We start from the raw sequence: 20438 nt of genomic DNA, 5'->3' as shown, positions 1-20438 counted from the left end.
CCTCCCCCCTCGCAGCTCTCTGAAGATGCGGGAGGCAAACTCATCTGCTGCCGTCAGTGCGGTGAGTTCTGCCTCGCTCACCACTGCTGCTCCGCAGGACCATGCTGATGGGGGGAAAATGTGCCTGGGCGCTGGTGGCAACTCCTGCTCCATGTACTCTGGTTTGCGGGAGAGGGCATCCGCCCTGACATTCTGCTCCCCCGGGATGTAGTGGATGGAGAAGTTGAAGTTCGAGAAGAACTCTGCCCACCGTATCTGTCGCTGGTTGAGCACCCTGGCCGTTCTCCAGAACTCCAGGTTCTTGTGGTCTGTGCACACCTGGATGGGGTGCTTGGCGCCCACCAGGAAGTGTCGCCAGTGCTGGAAAGCAGCGTGGATCGCAAGAAGTTCCCTATCAAACACCGTGTAGTTGCGTTCAGGCTGTGTCAGCTTCCTGGAGAAGAAGGCACAAGGTCTCCACTCTCTGTTGGCGTCCAGTTGCAACAGGATCGCTCCCAAAGCCCGGTCCGAAGCATCGGTCTCAATGCGTAGGGGCGCATCCTGCACTACGTGGAACAGGTTCTGGTCGGACGCGAACACCCTTTTGAGGCTTTCAAACGCTGCTTGCGCCTCTGGCGTCCACCTGAACTTCTGCTTGCCTCTCAGGCAGTCCGTGATGGGAGCCGTAACCCGCGAGAAGTTCTTGATGAATTTCCTGTAGAAGTTGGCGAAGCCTAGGAGGCGTTGGGCATCTTTGCGCGTCCTGGGGCTGTGCCAGTCCAGGATGGCCTGCACCTTGTCCTTGTCCATCGCCAGCCCCTTGTCTGACAGCTTGTAGCCCAGGAAGTCCACTTCCCTGGTGTGGAACTTGCACTTCTCCAGCTTCACATACAGGTGGTTCTCCTTCAGGCGTTGCAACACCTCCCTGACATCCTTCACATGTTGCACTGGGTCAGCGGAATAGATAAGGATGTCATCCAGGAAGACCAGGCAGTTCTTGAAGAGAAGGGACCCCAGGACGTGGTGCATGAAGGCCTGGAAGCATGCTGAGCCCCCTTGCAACCCGAAGGGCATCACCAGATATTCAAAAGAGCCCAGAGGCGTGAACATCGTGGTTTTCCACTCATCGCCTTCCCGGATCCTGATCAAGTTGTACGCCCCCCTCAGGTCTAGCTTGGTGAAAATCTTGCCCCTGCGTGCCGCTGTCAGGAGATCGTCCACTCTGGGCATGGGGAAAGCCACTGGCTCTGTCACTGAGTTGAGCCGTCTGAAATCCACCACAAGACGGCGCTGTTGCGTGTCTTTCTTGTCCACCCAGAAGACCGGGCTGCCTCCTGCTGCCTGGCTTTCTCTGATGAACCCCCGTTTGAGGTTCTTGTCTATGAACGCACGCAAATCCTCGAGTTCCTGATCTGACATGGCGTACAGCTTGGCTGGGGGTATCGTTGCCCCTGGTACCAGGTTGATCTGGCAGTCGAAAGACCTGTGTGGGGGTAGGTGGTCGGACTCCGCTTCGCTGAAGACCTCCTGCAGGTCCCAGTACTGCTTGGGTATCGCCTCACCCCCTTTGACATGCATGGTGGCCACCGTGGCTATTGGAGGCCCCTCCCCTGGTTGGTGCTGCATGCAATGTTCCAGACAAAAGTCCGACCCAAACGTGATGCATCTCTGGTGCCAACTTATGGAGGGGTCGTGGCGCGCCAGCCAGCTCATTCCCAAAACGATGGGGGGGTCTGAGATGGTTGTGACGTTGAAAGCCAGTGTCTCTGAGTGCCTTCCCACCGTCATTCTCATGGGGGGGGGGGTTTGATGAGTGATGGCCCCTCCCAGCAACTCTCTGCCGTCAATGGTGGCTACGTGCAGGGGAAAATCCAGCTGCAGAAGCTGGATCTGGTGCTCTTCTGCAAAGTTTCTCGAGAAGAAGTTGGCTGAGGCACCACTGTCAATTAAGGCGAGGACAGTCAGGGGATAGCCATTTGGGAGCGTTAGCGTGACTTCTAGAACCACTCCTGCTCTGGGAGGGGTGGGCTGGCTCTGCTCCTCTCTGTGCGGGTGGGCGGGCTGGGGCTGTTGTCTGCTGACTGTGCCTGGCTGCTGCCCCATGTCTGCTGCAGCCAGGCTGTCTCGTTTCCCTGCTGTGGTGCTGCTTCAGTGGGGGAAGGTACAACCGTTCCCGCCTTTCCTTGCCACTCTCTGCGATGAGGGCAGTCTCTGACGCGATGCCGGGGGGAGTTGCAGAGAAAGCAATTCCCGCCCCTTCCCTCCTTGCGTCTTGGCGCCGCCGGGGTTTGAAAAGCCCGCGCGCGCGCTCCACCTATCTCCATCGGTTCTGGCTCTGGGCTTGGTCTGGGCGGGTCTGGGGGTGGTCCCTGGGGTGGGGTTTGGTGATGTGGTCTGTCCTGGGAGCGTGGGAACCAAGGTTTTGCTGCGCGCGTCGCTTGTTTGTCATACCATCTGGATTCCTGTCTCACCCCCACCGCTAGCGCCGCTTTGCTTAACTCATCCATAGTCCGCGGTCTAGGACCTCTTGCCAGCTCATCCTTAACATCTGCATGCAAACCCAGGTAGAAGGCTGATTTCACTGGCTCACTTTGCAGATCCCACCCCAGTTTGTGCACCAGCATGGTGAATCTCGCCCAGTAGTCCCTCACTGTCGATTTTCCTTGTGTTAAGTTATGAAGCTCCTGTTTAGTGGCCTCCATTTCACTGTCACTAGCGTACATTATTTTTAAAGCTTCTAGAAATAATTTTGCGTTCTTCATGCAAGGATTTTTTTGCGCGATGAGCGGTCTTACCCATTCCCGGGCGGCCCCCGTCAAATGCTCTATGATAAAGGAGACTCTGTGCGCGTCATCTGGGAATTCTGCTGCATGCAATTCCAGCGCATAATTTATTTCTGTCTCGAATCCTAGGTACTCCCTAGGGTCGCCGCTAAACTTGGTGACTAGGCTCTGTCCCCTTCTCACTTGGACTAGCTGCGGCTGGGGCGCCCCCCCCACCTCTAGCGGCTTTCTCCTCTTCCAACTTTTTCTGCAGGTCCAATACCATCACCCTTAGCTGTTTCTCAGTCTCCTCTTTTGTCCTCACCTGGTCCACCAGCTTGTTCAGCTCCTCCTGCGCCCCTCGCGCTTCCTCCTGAGCGGCATGCAATTGCTGCTGTGCCTGCGCTGTGAGGTTCCGTAGCTCCTGCTTCGCTGCTTCGGCCTCCAGCCTCCACTGCTCAGCCTCTTGAGCGCTCATCGCTGCACTCCAAAGTAGCCAAAAAAAGTTTCGGAGGTTGCTGTCAGAGGGCCTGATATGGCTACTCTAGAGTAACGACTCCAGCATGGTCTTTTAAGGCTTTTATTAAGTGCTGATTATTTACAGTGTTCAGAGCAGTAAAAATGCATCCTTAAGGTGAGGTGTCAGAACCTCCGAATGGCGATTGGCGCGTTTTCTTCCAGCACCAAAGCTTTGGCAGACCCAACCTCTTCCCCCTACGTTTGCGTCGCAATTCGGGAGTTGGGGGGATTGGCCTCCCCCCCGTGCGTCCAACTTCCTGTCCCACCTGAGGCATGGGCTCCACAACCTTGCCTGAGCCTCGGACACCACTTCCTGACTCTCCGCTGGAGGCAGAGCTCTCCTTACTCTCTCCAGCGCTTGGGGATGGGCTGGAACTTAAGATGGGAGGGACTTCCCTGTATCCCTTGTCCCTCACAGTATGTTTTTGCTTTTTGGTGTAAATTATTTTGAACAGGGGCATAATAAGAGCTATTGACCTAGACCAATTTATGGTATGCCTTAAAACAGTTGTCCTGCAATGAACCTTCTAGGGGTGATTAGAAGAAATGAGTTTCTTTTGTTATTCGTTTAAAACTGTTATATCTCACTTTCCCACCATCGAGGTTAATAAAACAAATGCAAGCAACCAAATAAATTAAATAACACAGCCTAAAACAAGCAAACAGTTGCTAAGAGCAGATCAATGCCAGTTGCTCTTAAAGGCCTGAGATGGCAAGTCAGACTTTGCTTGGTGTCTGAAAGGTAATGGCTGTGTGACAGGCCCATTGTCTTTGGGAAGAGGATTTAACTATCAAGGTTTCACCTTAGTTCAAGTAGTCATCTTTGAAGGTGGAGAGGCCCAGAGCAGGGCAGAGCTTCTGCTGAAGATCTTGGCTGGTGGGCAGGATGGTATGGGGTGGCAGTGTTTGTTGTGGGGAATTTATAAGCAAACCCCACAAGGTGCCTGTCTGAAACAGCTTGTCCCTCTCTGTATTCAGGAGGAAAGCCAGTGCCTATATATCTAGCTAAGGTGCTCATCATTAATAATAATAATAATAATAATAATAATAATAATAATAATTTTTTTATTTGTATCCCGCCCGCCGAGGCCGAGCTCAGAGCGGCTAACATCATAAAAACAATCAAAACATAACTTTAAAATAAGCAACCTACATCAACAAAGTAACATTCAACAATCATTAGGATAGTATGAAATAATAGTAATATCACCATATAAAAAGTAAACAGAAATCCACTCAACAGTTACAATAAATAATGTCTAAACTATAATCAATAAAACAACGGCAAGCCACAGCACATAAAATAATGCAATACAAATTGAGAAGCAGAGACTAGAGCAGGCACCCCCAAACTGTGGCCCTCCAGATGTTTTGGACTACAAATCCCATGATCCCTAGCTAACAGGACCAGTGGTTGGGGAAGATGGGAATTGTAGTCCAAAACATCTGGAGGGCTGAAGTTTGGGGATGCCTGGACTAGCGGGTGGAGCAAGGCAGGTGTTTAGACTAATCCTATACACATTTATTTGGGAGTAAGCACCTATGAATTCAGTGGGAGTTACTTCCAAGTAAGCATGCATAGACTTACATTGCACAGCAGCAGTCCAAAGTTTGTTTACCTCTAAGGAAGTTTCCTTGAAATCATTGGGACTTCTAAGTATGGAAAGATAGGGTTGGGCTGTGAGCTGCCTTTTCTCAGCATTCTTTTGGTTTTAGGTAGGCTATAACCTTCTGTTGCTTCCCAAGTGCTTAGCTGCAAAGAGCTTTGTTGTTCCAGCTAACACATAATTTAGAAGATTAACCAGACTAATCTTAAAACAAAAACAGATTGTGTTGAGCTTTGAATGCCTAATGAGAAAGGAGGGATCTTGCAGTTTCTCATACCATGGTGAAAAAACCATACCTGATACCTTTTTTCCCTGTGCAGCTATTAAAGATAAATGAACTCTGTGCTCGTTGCATTTATTTACTTCCCCTTTGGTTGTTTCTCTGCATCTCTCTTTCACTTCAGAAAGAAACCCAAGCAAACATAGAATGGCATTAGCCTCTTTAGGTTGGAATACAACCTACTGTTGATCCTCCACAAGGTCTCCCACTGAAGCCAGGGCTGGCTCCAGAGAGTGGCAAAGTTGGGCATTTCCCCAAAGCCTAAAAACTAACAGTGGGCCCACTACCCTTACAGTGCTTCCACTTCCATTTTGCATGGAGTTTCCAAGATGATCATCTGATGCAGAGAAACCCCAATTAACGTGTTTCGGTGCCCCCCCCAATATTCTGGATTAGAATTGACTAGAAAGGTAAAAGGTAAAGGACCCCTGGGCAGTTATGTCCAGTCAAAGGCGACTATGGGGTGCGGCGCTCATCTCGCTTTCAGGCCGAGGGAGCTGGCGTTTGCCCACAGACAGCTTTCCAGGTCATGTGGCCAGCAGGACTAAACCGCTTCTGGCGCAACGGGACACCGTGACGGAAACCAAAGTGCATGGAAACACCATTTACCTTCCTTTCACAGTGGTACCTATTTATCTACTTGCACTGGCATGCTTTCAAACTGCTAGGTTGGCAGGAGCTGGGACAGAGCAACGGGAGCTCACCCCATCGCGGGGATTCAAACCGCTGACCTTCGATCTGCAAGCCCAAGAGGCTCAGTGGTTTAGATCACAGCACCACCTGCTCCCAATTGACTAGAAACTATGCACTGGTTGAAGGCCAGCAAGTTAGTTTGTTAATACCCCATTACAGCTAGAGATTGTGCAGATACTGTCTAGGACAGGCACCCCCAAACTTCGGCCCTCCAGATGTTTTGGACTACAATTCCCATCATCCCTGACCACTGGTCCTGTTAGCTAGGGATCATGGGAGTTGTAGGCCAAAACATCTGGAGGGCCGCAGTTTGGGGATGCCTGGTCTAGGATGTTCTTCATCTCATCGTCTTTTCCTTTGTATTCTGAATTTGTTTTGGAATGTGTGTATATACAGCATGCATATATGCATATATGAAATTATTTATTTTTTATTGTTGATGCTTTGATTCAATCTCTTTGAGGTGTTTTATAGAAAGCTATTCATGAATGGAAGTAAATAAAGTTTCCCCCTTAACGAAGATGCTTCAAATCAATGGAGCTAGCATAGCCCTGTTGACTTCTTAGCCTCTAGTGTGATTTGTTTTCTGTGTTCTTTTGATTAATGGGATGTATACGGCATAGGCAAAGCAGTAATTAAAAAATAACTCCAATGTTTTCTGCCTCTTCTTCTCTCCCCACCTTTAAAAAAAATAAACAGGGTCCTACCTACCTGATGGGAGTGCGTTAGATCCCGATTATTACTTCTCTACAATCAGTTCCAGCTTCTCCGTCTCGCCTCTCTTTAACGGCATTAGCAACAAGGAGTTTAACATTCCACTGGAAATGCTCCGCCAGCTGCTGAACATGGTATGTCACGAGGCACTTAGGCCAGCCTTCAGTGGGAAGTCTGATGCCTCCCAAGATGTTTTGGACTACAGGTCCTATCAGCTCTGCTGGCTGAGGCTGATGGGAGCTGTAGTTCGAAACGTCTGGAGGTGCCAAGTTGGCAGAGGCTGGTCTAAAAAACAGCAAAGTAGCAATGTTGCTAGCTTGCCTCTTTGAGCCAGAATGCGCCAGGGCCTAATTTGTGGGCTGAAGAAAGAAACACTTTTAGTAACACTGAAAGAATGTCTGGCTTTGTTTTTGTGCATGTAGGTAAAGCAGATTGTTGGGGATTCGGTCCTCCGAAACTTAGATGCCGTTGTCTCTGAAGTTATTGAGGTATGTTAACTTCTTCACCACATTATTATTTTTAAAAGAACTTAGTTTGCTGCTTGCTATTGTGAATCGGACGGGCCTGGTTCTTAGAGTTTAATCAAAAAGTTAATTCCTACAGAGGATTTCCCACACATATTATTAATAAACATATGGAGGGGAAACCCTAAACATTTGAGGTTATCGCTGTGGGTTAAACCACAGAGTCTAGGGCTTGCTGATCAGAAGGTCGGCGGTTCGAATCCCTGCAACGGGTGAGCTCCCGTTGCTCGGCCCCAGCTCCTGCCCACCTAGCAGTTCGAAAGCACGTCAAAGTGCAAGTAGATAAATAGGGACCGCTCCGGCAGGAAGGTAAACGGCGTTTCCGTGCGCTGCTCTGGTTTGCCAGAAGCAGCTTTGTCATGCTGGCCACATGACCCGGAAGCTGTCTGTGGCCAAACGTCGGCTCCCTCGGCCTATAGAGCGAGATGAGCGTCGCAACCCCAGAGTCGGACACGACTGGACCTGATGGTCAGGGGCCCCTTTACCTTTACCTTTATAGTAATAACAATGTAATGTTTGAACTCTATAGATTAGTATATGTTCCATGTTTAATTTATGCCTCATTTAATTCTTTTTTAATATATAAAAATAGTAAAATCTGTTCAGAAAGCAATATACTGTATGTGCTGGTCATTCATAGGCATACTTGAGAGCCAGTGTGGTGTAGTGGTTAAGAGCAGTAGACTCGTAATCTGGGGAACCAGGTTCGCGTCTCCGCTCCTCCACATGCAGCTGCTGGGTAACCTTGGGCTAGTCACACTTCTCTGAAGTCTCTCAGCTCCACCCACCTCACAGGGTGTCTGTTGTGGGGGAGGAAGGGAAAAAGGAGATTGTTAGCCGCTTTGAGACTCCTTCGGGTAGTGATAAAGCGGGATATCAAATCCAAACTCTTCTTCTTCTTGTGTTTCAACGGTATAACTGTTGTAAATTATTTATAGTATCAGCCAGTGCTTTTTTTCTGGGGGTACACAGGGGTACGCATACCCCTAAACATTTAGTGAATCTTTGTACTTTTGTCCATTTATTGTATTTATTTTTCCCGATTTGAACCATAAAATTGTGATTTTCTTGAGTCAAAATGAGAGTACCCCTAAACATTTTTTAAAGAAAAAAAGCACTGGTATCAGCCATATATATGGTGCTTTATAAAGAATGAGGGAGCAGGTCTTTGCGCCAAGCGGCTCGCAGTCTAAAAGCAAAAGGAAGTTGATAGGAGGAGGGGAGAGGAAACACAATTATCCTCCAGAGAGTAATCTTGGAAGAAAGCTTTTGGTGTTCCAATATTGCTCCCCAGTTGATATTTCAGATTGGCTGTACGTAACTACAACTCTCTTTCTGTTTTATAGGAAAATCCCCATGCAGATTTGTTCTACAAAATGTTCAGTGACCCACTTTATGTTGCCCAGTTCAAGATGCTGAGAGACACGTTGTACTATATGAAAGGTGATATTTGAATCGATAAGCTTTTACCCTTGGTGACGAAAGAGAATTGCAAGTATATGAGTTTCATGCTTGGCATTGTGGACTGGCTGTGTGAATGAGCTGGACTCACACAGTTTCCCTTTTCTTCTTCTTGTGCAGCTGCGAGGAGTTCAACTTTTAAACAAACTTTAGTTTCCTTTTATACCTAAACTTAGGAAACTGGGGATTGTTTAAACCAGGTTGGATATGGCCCTCCATATTTTGCTGAACTCCAGCTTCTGTCATCCTTGACCATCAGCTAAGCCATCTGGGACTGTTGTTAGTTGAAGACCAACAATATCTGGTGGGACACACACTCCCCACCCTTAGTTTCAAATGTAGTTCGTTAGAACAAGCCAGAATAAAGCTGGTGTCCTGAACCACAGTTTAAATAATTTTAGTTCCCTCAAATTTGGACATAATGAGGAACTAAGCCATGAGCTCAGGTTCATTTTTTTATTGGAATTTTATTTACAACATAACACAACCCCCCCCATACACATTAAACATGAACTTGACATACAGCGAACATAACATACAACAATACAAACAACCAAATAAAAGGCTTCCTTTATCCTGTATCTGTCCTTCTTATTTACTTCTTATAAACTGTTTCCTTTATGAATAATTATTAAGATTTTTCTAATTATAACTTAAATATCCACAACGTCTCCTGCAGACATTAATCGAAACAAGTCCAGGTATGTATTTTAGGGCACTGTTTTGTGAAGTATTCCCTGCATTTCCCCCATGCTTTTTGAAACTCTTGTCTAGTGTGATCTCTAGTTGCCTCTGTTAATCTAGCTAGTTCAATATACTCTTAACAGTTTATCTTGCCATTCCTTTTTTTTTTTGTTGGCACAGTTTCTTTTTTCCAGTTTTTAGCAGTTAGGATCCTTGCCGCTCCTGTGGCATAGAGGAATATTTTCTGATCTTCTCTTGCTATACCTGTGTCCGTTATCCCTAGCAGAAAAGCTTCTGTATTTTTCATAAAGTTATACTTAAACATTTTTTTTAAGCCATGAGCTCAGGTGCAGACATGTTGAGCGTAACCATGGCTTAGCACAGCAGAGCAGAACAAGCAGAGGAGGCAGAGTTTGTGATGAACTATAGCAGGCACCCCCAAACTGCAGCCCTCCAGATGTTTTGGCCTACAACTCCCATGATCCCTAGCTAACAGGACCAGTGGTTGGGGAAGATGGGAATTGTAGTCCAAAACATCTGGAGGGCCGAAGTTTGGGGATGCCTGAACTATAGTTTGACTTAGCATGGTGTGTGAACTAGGCCCCTACCAAGCCAAGCATCTCCAGTGCTCTAAATATCTAAAATTAACTTATTATCATTCAAAATATATTGCTGTAAGCTTAAAAAAAACTCTGCTGCTTTATGGTAGTCCTTCTAAATGTGTATATGCTTATTTGTCTTTAAGTATCCTTATGTTTAAGACATTTAAATAAGACACATTTTCCACAAAGCCCTTTCCTTTAGTTCATATTCTCTGTGCTATTTCTTGTCTGTCCCAGGGAAAGGGAACTTGTGGCCTTCCAGATGTTGTTACACTCCCAGCATGGCCAGTGATAATATGAGTGGTAGTCCACAATTTTAGGAGGACTACAGGTTCGCCACCCCGTTCTATTAATTCCTCAGTTTTTCCCTTTCCATTTTCCTTAGGCTGCAAAACCCTTGAGAATCGCTGCCCTATAGCATGCAAATGTATTTAGGGTGAATGATGCTGCAGAACGGGATTAAGGAGTAGTTTAAGTCAGGGGTCAGCAAATCTTTTCAGCAGGGGGCCGGTCCACTTTCCCTCAGACCTTGTGGGGTGCCGGACTATATTTTTTTGGGGGGGGGGATGGATGAATTCCTATGGCCCACAAATAACCCAGAGATGCATTTTAAATAAAAGCACACATTCTACTCATGTAAAAACACGCTGATTCCCGGACCGTCCACGGGCCGGATTTAGAAGGCAATGGGGCCGGATGAGTTTGCCTACCTATGGTTTAAGTCCTCAAGAATAGACTAGGTAGTGAGCCTATGAATTGACTGGTGCCTTACACTTTGAAATAAGTTTGTTTCAGAAAAGTGTTGTCGTGTTTCGCCAGCTTTTAGCTTTTGTTCCTCCTTTCAGTGTAGAGGTGACCACCGTAAGAATCTTAAGTTTCCCCTCCCTTCTCTTTACCTTCTCAGATCTCCCAACCTCTTTTGTGAAGGAAATTCACGATTTTGTGCTGGAACAGTTTAACAGCAGCCAGTCGGAGCTCCAGAAACTCCTTCACGACGTAGACAGATTACACAATGACCTGAACCCTCTGAAGCTACGTTGCCAAGCTAACGCTGCTTGTGTGGATCTCATGGTGTGGGCTGTGAAGGATGAGCAAGGTGTCTTGATGCATATTTAATATATATATATATATATATATTTAAAGTTCCTGGCAAAATAGGTTGTGCTATTTTTGGTAGGCAGCATTTAAGCAAAAATCAAAAGAAAACCCCCAACCCTGCATGACATTTTGTAAAGAGCTTTTAATCTAAGTTTTGGGGTGGAGGGGCATTACTGCCTAGTGGGAAATTTCCACAAAATTCATTATCTACCACTTTCCTCCAGCTTGCCTGAAAGCCTCCTTGGGTGCCTTTTGAAACACACAATTCAACTGGCCTTTTCCCCCAAGAAAAAGCTAGTAATTAATCATTCATTCTTCCATGCGGACTTCATAAAAGTTGTAGCTGTCAAAAGAAAAGAAAAGAAAAAACTATTCTTAGATAGCCTAGCATGTTTTTAAATATCCTTTTGTTCTTTTGCAAATAAGGGGCAGAAAACCTGTGCATTAAACTGTCGGAGAAACTGCAGTCCAAGACTTCCAGCAAAGTAATCATTGCTCACTTGCCTCTTCTGATTTGCTGCTTACAGGTATGCTAGTAATTTTGAAATGATTATGTAAGTATGGTGTAAGCTCTATTTCCACTACCAGGTTTGGGAACTTGTGGCCCTCCCACGTTACTTGAGACTACAGTTCCCATCACCCCCAGCCCACATGCCCAATGGTCAGGGATGATGGGAGTTGTTGTCCAACAGCCCCTGGGGGGCCCTAGTTTCCCCATCCCTGGTATAGAGACTGGACTGGTTCAGACGCAATAGCCAAACTCCTTCCAGATAAATTATTCAGTGGTGGTGCAGTGCTGAGATTTTTCTGTAAATAATGATGTACAGTTATACCTCGGTTTAAGTACGCTTCGGTTTGAGTACTTTCAGTTTAAGTACTCCGCAGACCCGTCTGGAACGGATTAATCCACTTTCCATTACTTTCAATGGGAAAGTTCGCTTCAGGTTAAGTACGCTTCAGGTTAAGTACAGACTTCCAGAACCAATTATACTCATACTTCGGGTTAAGTACGCTTCAGGTTGAGTACTCCGTGGACCCGGATTCATCCACATTCCATTACTTTCAATGGGAAAGTTCGCTTCATGTTAAGTACGCTTCAGGTTAAGTACAGACTTCCGGAACCAATTGTGTACTTAAACCGAGGTACCACTGTATCTTTATAGTGCCCCTGCATTGCAGTGATCCTCACTTTTAAGGTCAGGGAACAGATGTGTGGAATTTTGCACACATTTGTCAGTGTCACATGGTTGCACGCTGCCTTTTGCTGTGCAATATTAGACACCACTTAGAAACGTTAACGATTAAGCCGCATTGGATAAAGCCGTGAGCTGTCAGGCATAATTCAAGGTGTTTAGTACTAGCATATGAATCCCAAAATGGCTTGGGACCTGAGTACCTAAAAGAGTGCCTTCCCCAATGCAGTGGTACCTTGGTTCTTGAAAATAATCCGATCCGGGAGTCCGTTCAACTCCTGAAACCGGAGCTTCCTGCATTCAAGCAGAAGCCGCATTGGATGTTCGGCTTCCGAAAAACGTTAGCAAAAATTTCCAGGGTTGCGGCGTTTGGGAGCTGATTTGTTTGGGAGCCAAGCCGTTCAAATACCAAGGTACCACTGTATCGTAGATGCTCCTGTGAGAATTTGATGCCTTGGATGTGCCACCACTGCAGGCTGCCTGCTTGGTGTCGACCAGGCACAGGGACTTCTTGGTACTGATGCCTTGTTTGTGGAGTGCTTTCCTTGGCAAGGTGCATCTGTCTTGCCCCATTATTCAATTTTAGAATGATGTTTTTTTTAAAAAAAATACGGTCAGAGAATGTGCCATTATGCCTTGGGTGAGGTAGAATTCACAGAACACATTCTACTGAGTTGTCCCTTTTATAATGATCTAAGGCAATATCTTATAGCCCCGTATTTATCTCAGTTTAGTTCCAGACCAAGAGAACGGCAGGCAGCATATTTGCTAAACAAGCCCACTGGGAAAATAACCTTCTCGGTGGCTAAATTCCTCTTCCTGGCGCTCAAGTGTCGGAAACGTATAATTGAATGTCTTGATGTGGGTTACCTGTAGGAGGTTTAGTAGCGCGGTCATACTCCATTTATGTATCCCTCTGGTGCCTTCAGTTTTATATTATTATATTTTTATGTATCCCTCCGATGCCTTCAGTTTTATATGTTTATCTTTGTATTGAGAAATGTTTTTTGTTTCTGACTATCGGTCGAATAAAGTATATTGAATACTGAATACTTGAATTTTAAATACCTGTTTGCCCAGGCATTTGTTGAGTGAAAAATATCGTTCCTGGCAATCCTGAAATCACTGGTTGAGGGGACCAATATTAGGATTCTAAAGTTATTATTATTGTTGTTCGTGTGCTTGCCAAATTGGGGTCCTCCGGGAGGAAGGGTGGGATATAAACGGAACAAATAACTCTCAATTGAACAAGTAACTAAATAATGCAAATATCTTTCTTTTAGGGTCTAGGCCGCTTGTGTGAGCGTTTTCCTGTGGTGGTTCACTCGGTCACTCCATCCTTGAGAGACTTTCTCGTAATCCCTTCTCCAGTCCTGGTGAAACTTTACAAGTACCACAACCAATATAATACTGGTATTGTATTTGTTTTTTTTTATCGCGGTGTGGTCTCTTCTGTGTTAAGCTGATCTAATTCGTTGGGTCTGCCTGCCTCTCTTTTTATCGTGGCGTGTCTTGGTAGTGCTAGTCGAAGTTACATTGATGGATATCCTAACTGCATTTTTATCCTGCCTTTCATTCATGGAACTGGTGGCATATGTGGCGTTCCCTCTTCCCATTTATCCTTGCAACAACTATGTGGGGAAAGTTAATCTGAGAGGTGGAGGCTGGCCCATTTCATGACTCAGCTGGGATTTTTTAAACCTGAGTGCCTTCTCCTTCAAAACCCTCTATCCCCAAGGGTTGCCAACCTTTTTGAGCCCGTGGGAACATTTGGAATGCTGAGAGAGTTTTCTGGGCACCACCACCTTTTGTGTCCTCCCCACCCCCAGAAAAAGATTTTTATTTTTTAACACAGAGGCTTTCCTGTAAGGTCTGGATAAAAGTTGGATCCAGGAGAATTAACACATCTGCTTAAATTTGCAAGGGGTCTGCAAAAAAAACACCAAAAAAAAAAACCCAAACAAACCCCACAATGGAGTTAAATCTTAATTTGGTAGATCACAAAGTAAAAATCACAGGTCCAGTGCTTGCCAGCACCACAGACATTGAGTCAAGGCATGGACCTTGGCTAATTTTACATGGACTGGTGGTTTTGTCATTATCCTATCTCTGAAAATATCTGTGGGCACAAAGACACTTTGATTTGATAGTGGCTTGCGGGAATCCCTTCTTTTTTTTAACCCCCCCCCCGAGGATTCATAGCTCTGTTCTGATGTTTTTGTGCCACGGCAGCACTGGAAAGCATCCGATTTGTCATTTTTACTGTTCAGCCAACTGATGGAATAGATGGTGTTTGAGGGAGGGGAAGCATCACCCCCCCCCCGCCAATCATGCAGTTTCAAGAGGATCCTTTTCATTAGACCTCTCTCTTTCTTCTTCCCTCTCCCTCCATTCTCTTCTCCTGACTCCTGCAGCTCCTCACTGTTCCCCCTGCCTCACCCTCTGTTTGTTCCATTTTCCTGCCCTCAGTCTCCCAGATAACCCCCCCCCTTTCCCTCCTACCATCTTGGTTGCTCTGCTCTCTGTTCAGCTGCTCAAGTTCCAGTCTGAACCTTCGGATGCACATAACAGCTGAAAGAGTAAGTGGGGAGGAGTGTTTGTCTTCCAGCTTCCTCCTTCAGCTCTATGTGCTTTTGGGGGACGGAGCCACCCTCACTATCCCATGAAGATGGAAACAGTGAGCTCAGGGGAGGGGGGTGGAAAGGCTTTGTTGCACCAGGGGAAGTCCTTAAGGGTGCAACTGTGGGAATCCCATCTCTAGCCACATGAGCTGTGTACTTAGGGCAGGGGCTCCTAAACTGTGGTCTGTGGCAGGTGGTCCCCCATTATAGAGTTGGAAGGGACCCTGAGAATCATCTAGTCCAACCCCCAGCAATGCAAGAGGAATAGATGTGTGTTTGAAGATGGGAGGCTGCATGTGAATTGCCTTAAACATTCATAATGATTTTAACTCTACAGTGGTACCTCGGTTTAAGTACACAATTGGTTCCGAAGTCTGTACTTAACCTGAAGCGTACTTAACCTGAAGTGAACTTTCCCATTGAAAGTAATGGAAAGTGGATTAATCCGTTCCAGACGGGTCCGCGGAGTACTCAACCTGAAGCGTACTTAACCCAAAGTATGAGTGTAATTGGGTCTGGAAGTCCGTACTTAACCTGAAGCGTACTTAACCTGAAGCGAACTTTCCCATTGAAAGTAATGGAAAGTGGATTAATCCGTTCCAGACGGGTCCGCAGAGTACTTAAACTGAAAGTACTCAAACCAAGGCGTACTTAAACCAAGGTATGACTGTATTTCCATTGCTGCTTTTAATATATATATATTCTTAAAATAAAGTACAATATATGCAATCCTCTGGGATAGCTCAGTCATTAGAGCATAAGACTCTTAATCTCAGGGTTGTGGGTTTGAGCCCCACATTGGGCAAAAGATTCCTGCATTGCAAAGGGTTGGACTAGGTGACTCTCGTGGCTCCTTCCGACTCTACAATTCTGTGATATATGAGAAAAAGAAGAAGCAATTAAAATAGAATTAGAAACTTGACAGCATCTAGCACAGCGTGTTACAGTTGCTATAACAAGCAGAAAGTTCAGTCACTGGTCTGCCAAGGTGCTCAGTCATTTTCAAGTAGGGGGGAAATGGTTTGGGAACTGCTGGTTTAGGGAAACCTTTCAATCCATAGCTACCTTTCACACATAACTCGGCAGTCGCCGTTCTACAGACACACCAAAGCTACATCAAAGCATTTTATTGTATCCTTTTGTTGTTGCTGTTGTTCTGTTAGGAGGCAATGACATCAAGATCAGCATAACAAATGAGCATGCCGAGTCCACTGTAAGTGTAATGTCTGGCAAGAAGAGTCAGACCTCCATGTATGAACAGCTGCGGGATATTGCGATCGATAACATCTGCAGGTATGAACTGGGCTTTAGACATAGATTTGTCTTCCAGGCATGGTCAGAAAGAAGATTCTGTTGTGAAGAGTGGCTGGGGAAACCCAGCCAGATGGCCGGGGTATAAATAATATATTATTATTATTATTATTTATTAATTGTATGTGAAGTATAGATTTTGAGAGTGTTATTTGGGCCTGCTAATTTGCGGGGGAGGGGGGGCAGACTTTGGCATTGAATGGGGTCCACTTTTCTGTTTTATTACACCCCAAATACATTCTCGCTTATGTTCACCGCTTCTTGCAGGTGTTTGAAAGCTGGGCTGACAATAGACTCGGTAATTGTTGAAGCCTTCTTAGCTAGTTTGTCAAACCGCCTGTACATCTCGCAGGAGAGTGACAAGTAAGTTGTTTGTGTGCAATTTGGATACTACTTTCCGCTACCGTTGCCTTAATAGGTGCAGAAATTTCTTACACGTGTGCCTGTGTCTTTCTAAAACCTGATGAACTGAATCTGGCACATCTTACAAGCTTCTGCAGGAGATCTGCAACTTGTGCACGTCAGGCATAATAACTTCATCGTTAGGCATTTATTTTTTTCCTCCCTTAATTTGCCTCTTTAGATCACCACTAGGGGGAGGAGACATTCATTTCTTACGGTGATGCAAACACTTTTTTTTTTTGTCTGTTTTAGGGAGGCCCATCTAATTCCAGACCACACAATACGTGCATTGGGGCACATTGCAGTAGCCCTGAGGGACACGCCAAAGGTGATGGAACCGATTCTTCAGATCCTGCAGCAGAAGTTCTGCCAGCCGCCTTCTCCTCTCGATGTGCTCATCATTGACCAACTGGGATGCTTAGTTATCACTGGAAATGTAAGAAGATACGAACTGGCTGGGGAGCTGTCAGAGGCAGCTGATGCAAGGGTGCTTCTGGGTAGCCTGTTGGTTGAGCATTCATCCCGATTTATTTGCAAGGAGACTAGGTGACGTTGGCTATTTAAGGAGCATTCATTCACATTTGTGGGGAGATTAGATGATGTTGCATCAAAGCCAGTGTTATCCCACCCTCTCCAGTGACTGAACCACTTAAAACTGTTGCAGGGGTAGTAAACAACTCGCGAGCTTTCCCTGCAAGTACGTTCACCTTTTATTCCCACCGTCTTGGTGGACACACGGTTGAGATCTCATGTTTGCTAATGCAATGTCTAGTTCTGCCCAACGTCTTTGGAATGCTGGCTGTTCAGGACACGAATAGCTCCAGCCTCAGCAGGAGACTTGCTCCAATGGGAGTCCTTTTTATCTACGAGCAGACCTGATTGCCTGTGTCCCCCCAAGTCCCTCCTTTCTGTAAAGAGCAATGAGGGATTAAAGAGGCCACACTCTGGCCCACAACCTTGTGCTTCCTCTTGAGTGTTCTGTGTGTGTTTTGATACAGTGTTCAAAATTAATTAGTTGTGCCAAAGTTCTTTGCCTTTCTGTTTGTGAAGGTTTTGGGTTGTTGTTGTTGTTGTTGTTGTTGTTGTTGTTGTTGTTGTTGTTGTTGTTGTAGGTGTCTGTACTTTGTGCTAATTTTGTCTTTTTATTTTCATTCAGCAATATATTTACCAGGAGGTATGGAATCTGTTTCAGCAGATCAGTGTTAAAGCTAGCTCAATTGTATACTCTGCAACAAAAGACTACAAGGATCATGGATATAGGTAATTTTTATTATGCTTGCTGGCTCATTGGAATATATATATATTTTAAAAAATTAAGCATTATTGTCTCATTAAAGTCTGTGGATTACTCCCAAAGGCATTGGTGTTTAATTTTCCTATCTAGCAGCTGACACGTCTATTAGTCCTACTCAGAGTAGACCACTGAGATTAATGGATGTGACTAAGATTTATTAGTTTTAACGGTTCCACACCAAGTATAACTTAGTTGGATGCAACTTTTAGTGGTAAGGCAGGTTTATCCAATATGGTGCCCTCCAGATGTTGTTGGACTCCCATTAGCCTCAGCTAGCATGGTCCATAGCCAGGGATCATGGGAGTTGTAGTCCAGGAGCATCTGGAGGGCATGATGTTGGCTAACCCTGCGGCAAGGCATCAGATTCTAGCTGATCTGTGAATACACAGTATTCTTACGGTTCATTCTTGTTTGTTTATTATTATTTACTTATTAATCCAAATTTGTTATAGCCTGTCCTTCCTCCCAAAGGACCAAGGGTAACAAAACACAAAAAGTTAAAACGGTACAATTAAAAATAACATCTAAAACATTAGAACGTCTATCTCAGTATTGGCTGCACCGACTGGCAGCAGCACGCTCTGCGCTTTCATTGAGCTCTGGCTCTTCCCACTTCTGCTGTATAATAATAATAATATAATAATAATTTATTATTTATACCACGCCCATTTGGCTGGGTTTCCCCAGCCACTCTGGGCGGCTTCCAACCGAATATTAAAAACAGTACAGCATCAAACATTAAAAACTTCCCTAAACAGGGCCACCTTCAGTTGTCTTCTAAAAGTAAAATAATTGCTTATTGTCTTGACATCTGCTGGGAGGGCGTTCCACAGGGCGGGTGCCACTACCGAGAAGGCCCTCTGTCTGGTTCCTTGCAACCTCACCTCTCGCAATGAGGGAACCGCTGTAGATGAAAATGGGAACTATTTAATCAAAGGGCTGTTTCTCTCACTGATTCTGTCTTTTTCCGGCCCCCCCTTTCCCGCCAGGCACTGTTCCTTAGCTGTTATTAATGCCCTCGCAAACATAGCTGCAAACATCCAAGATGAACACCTTGTGGATGAATTGCTGATGAACTTGCTGGAACTGTTCGTACAACTCGGGCTCGAAGGGAAGAGAGCCAGTGAGAGGGCAAGTGAAAAAGGCCCAGCGCTAAAGGTAGGACGTGAAATGAAGCTTCTTGCAGCTCTTCAGAATAGAAGTTATTAACACTAAAACGCAATCAGGATGGGCCATACTGGGCTGACTTGATGTAGGCTGTTTTATATGCTCTTAAGTGGGACAAAGCTGTCTCATTAACCATAGGCATGCAGTTTTACTGGCTCAAGCCATTTTGTTTGCTTTAGAAGCTAAAGCAGCTTAAACAGATCTTACTACCAGTAACTAATTTCATTACAAGCGGAAATGAGATTTGATTGAGCAGCCAGCGGCTTCCTTGAATGCCCTTGTGCCAGCCTCTACTCACGACCTTGCAGTTGCTTTTCTATCATTGTTACGGGAATGTCTATTCCCCCCCCCCCTGCAGCTTTTCTGACATCTCTTCCCCCCTCTTCCCTCTCTTTCTTTTTTTCTTCCTTAGGCATCTAGCAGTGCAGGGAACCTGGGAGTTCTGATTCCTGTTATTGCTGTGGTGAGTGTTTTTACCCAGGTCATTTACTTTTTGAAGTAGGGCACTGTGCTTGGAAGCCAGATATTTTGGGGAAATCTGAATGGAGAAACATGTAAAATAATGATTGACTCTTCTCCCCCTACCCCTTGCTGAAAGTACAAGACAGTGACCATCTGTTTAAGAACATGATTTCATTGAAACTTGTGAAACTGTTTAGTATAGTTATCTCTTGTGAACTGAAAAAAACATAGTTTTTTTGTGTGTGTGTGTGTGCTGGCTTATCGATGCCAGGATATCTGTGTTATCAATAGGTGTTGTTTTTTTAATTGTGACTGTTAATATTCTAATTGTTCCCATCCATACTTTCTGCATTTCATTTCCTTCTAAAGTTATTGTTTACCATTCTTCCCCTCTGTGTTTGTGTGTATATACAGTTGTACCTTGGTTTTCGAACAGCTTAGTTCTCGAACGTTTTGGTTTCCGAATGTTGCAAACCTGGAAGTGAGTGTTCCGGTTTGCGAACTTCCTTTGGAACCTGAACGTCCGACATGGCTTCTGCGGCTTCCGATTGGCTGCAGGAGCTTCCTGCAGCCAATCGGAAGCCACACCTTAGTTTCCAAATGTTTTGGAAGTCAAACAGACTTCCAGAACGGATTCCATTCGACTTACGAGGTACATCTCTCTCTCTCTCTCTCTCTCTCTCTCTGTGTGTGTGTGTGTGTGTATACTCATGCATCTGATGTACTGGATTGCAGTCTACAAAAGCTTATTATGCTATAATGGGTCTGTTAGTCTTTAAGACAGGTGGGGAACCTGTGGGTCTCTAGATCTTGCTGGTATACATCTCCCATCATTCCTGACCACTGACCTTGCTGACTGGAGCTGATGGGAATTGGACCCAATTTAAGTTGCCACAAAACCTAGTTGGTTGGGAATCATTCCCTCTATTTCCGAAGTTGAGACGGTCAGTGTTACTGCCTATGTTGCCAAAAGGGAGCCAGCCATTTGATTTGATTTCATATTTGTATTCCACTTTTTCAACAGCAATGTTGAGCTCAAAATGGCGTTAAAGATGGGTAAATGTT

The 20438-nt window shown here is 45.4% G+C and overlaps 1 protein-coding gene across 1 annotated transcript in view; it reads left to right on the top strand.

The window, feature by feature from the left end:
• PI4KA (phosphatidylinositol 4-kinase alpha) overlaps nucleotides 1–20438 on the top strand; it is a 99091-nt gene that overhangs the window by 15350 nt on the left and 63303 nt on the right. Inside the window, exons 8-19 of the mRNA XM_060269495.1 lie at nucleotides 6540–6688; nucleotides 6977–7042; nucleotides 8425–8521; nucleotides 10730–10921; nucleotides 11350–11450; nucleotides 13400–13529; nucleotides 15901–16030; nucleotides 16316–16411; nucleotides 16703–16886; nucleotides 17607–17710; nucleotides 18734–18902; nucleotides 19324–19374. Of these exons, the coding sequence (XP_060125478.1) occupies nucleotides 6540–6688; nucleotides 6977–7042; nucleotides 8425–8521; nucleotides 10730–10921; nucleotides 11350–11450; nucleotides 13400–13529; nucleotides 15901–16030; nucleotides 16316–16411; nucleotides 16703–16886; nucleotides 17607–17710; nucleotides 18734–18902; nucleotides 19324–19374 (1469 nt within the window). The remainder of the gene's footprint in view (nucleotides 1–6539; nucleotides 6689–6976; nucleotides 7043–8424; nucleotides 8522–10729; nucleotides 10922–11349; nucleotides 11451–13399; nucleotides 13530–15900; nucleotides 16031–16315; nucleotides 16412–16702; nucleotides 16887–17606; nucleotides 17711–18733; nucleotides 18903–19323; nucleotides 19375–20438) is intronic.

Source organism: Zootoca vivipara, chromosome 17, assembly GCF_963506605.1.
Source record: "Zootoca vivipara chromosome 17, rZooViv1.1, whole genome shotgun sequence".
Lineage (NCBI taxonomy): Eukaryota > Metazoa > Chordata > Lepidosauria > Squamata > Lacertidae > Zootoca > Zootoca vivipara.
Note: the sequence above shows the minus strand (reverse complement) of the source record. Positions and strands in the feature narration are given on the sequence as shown.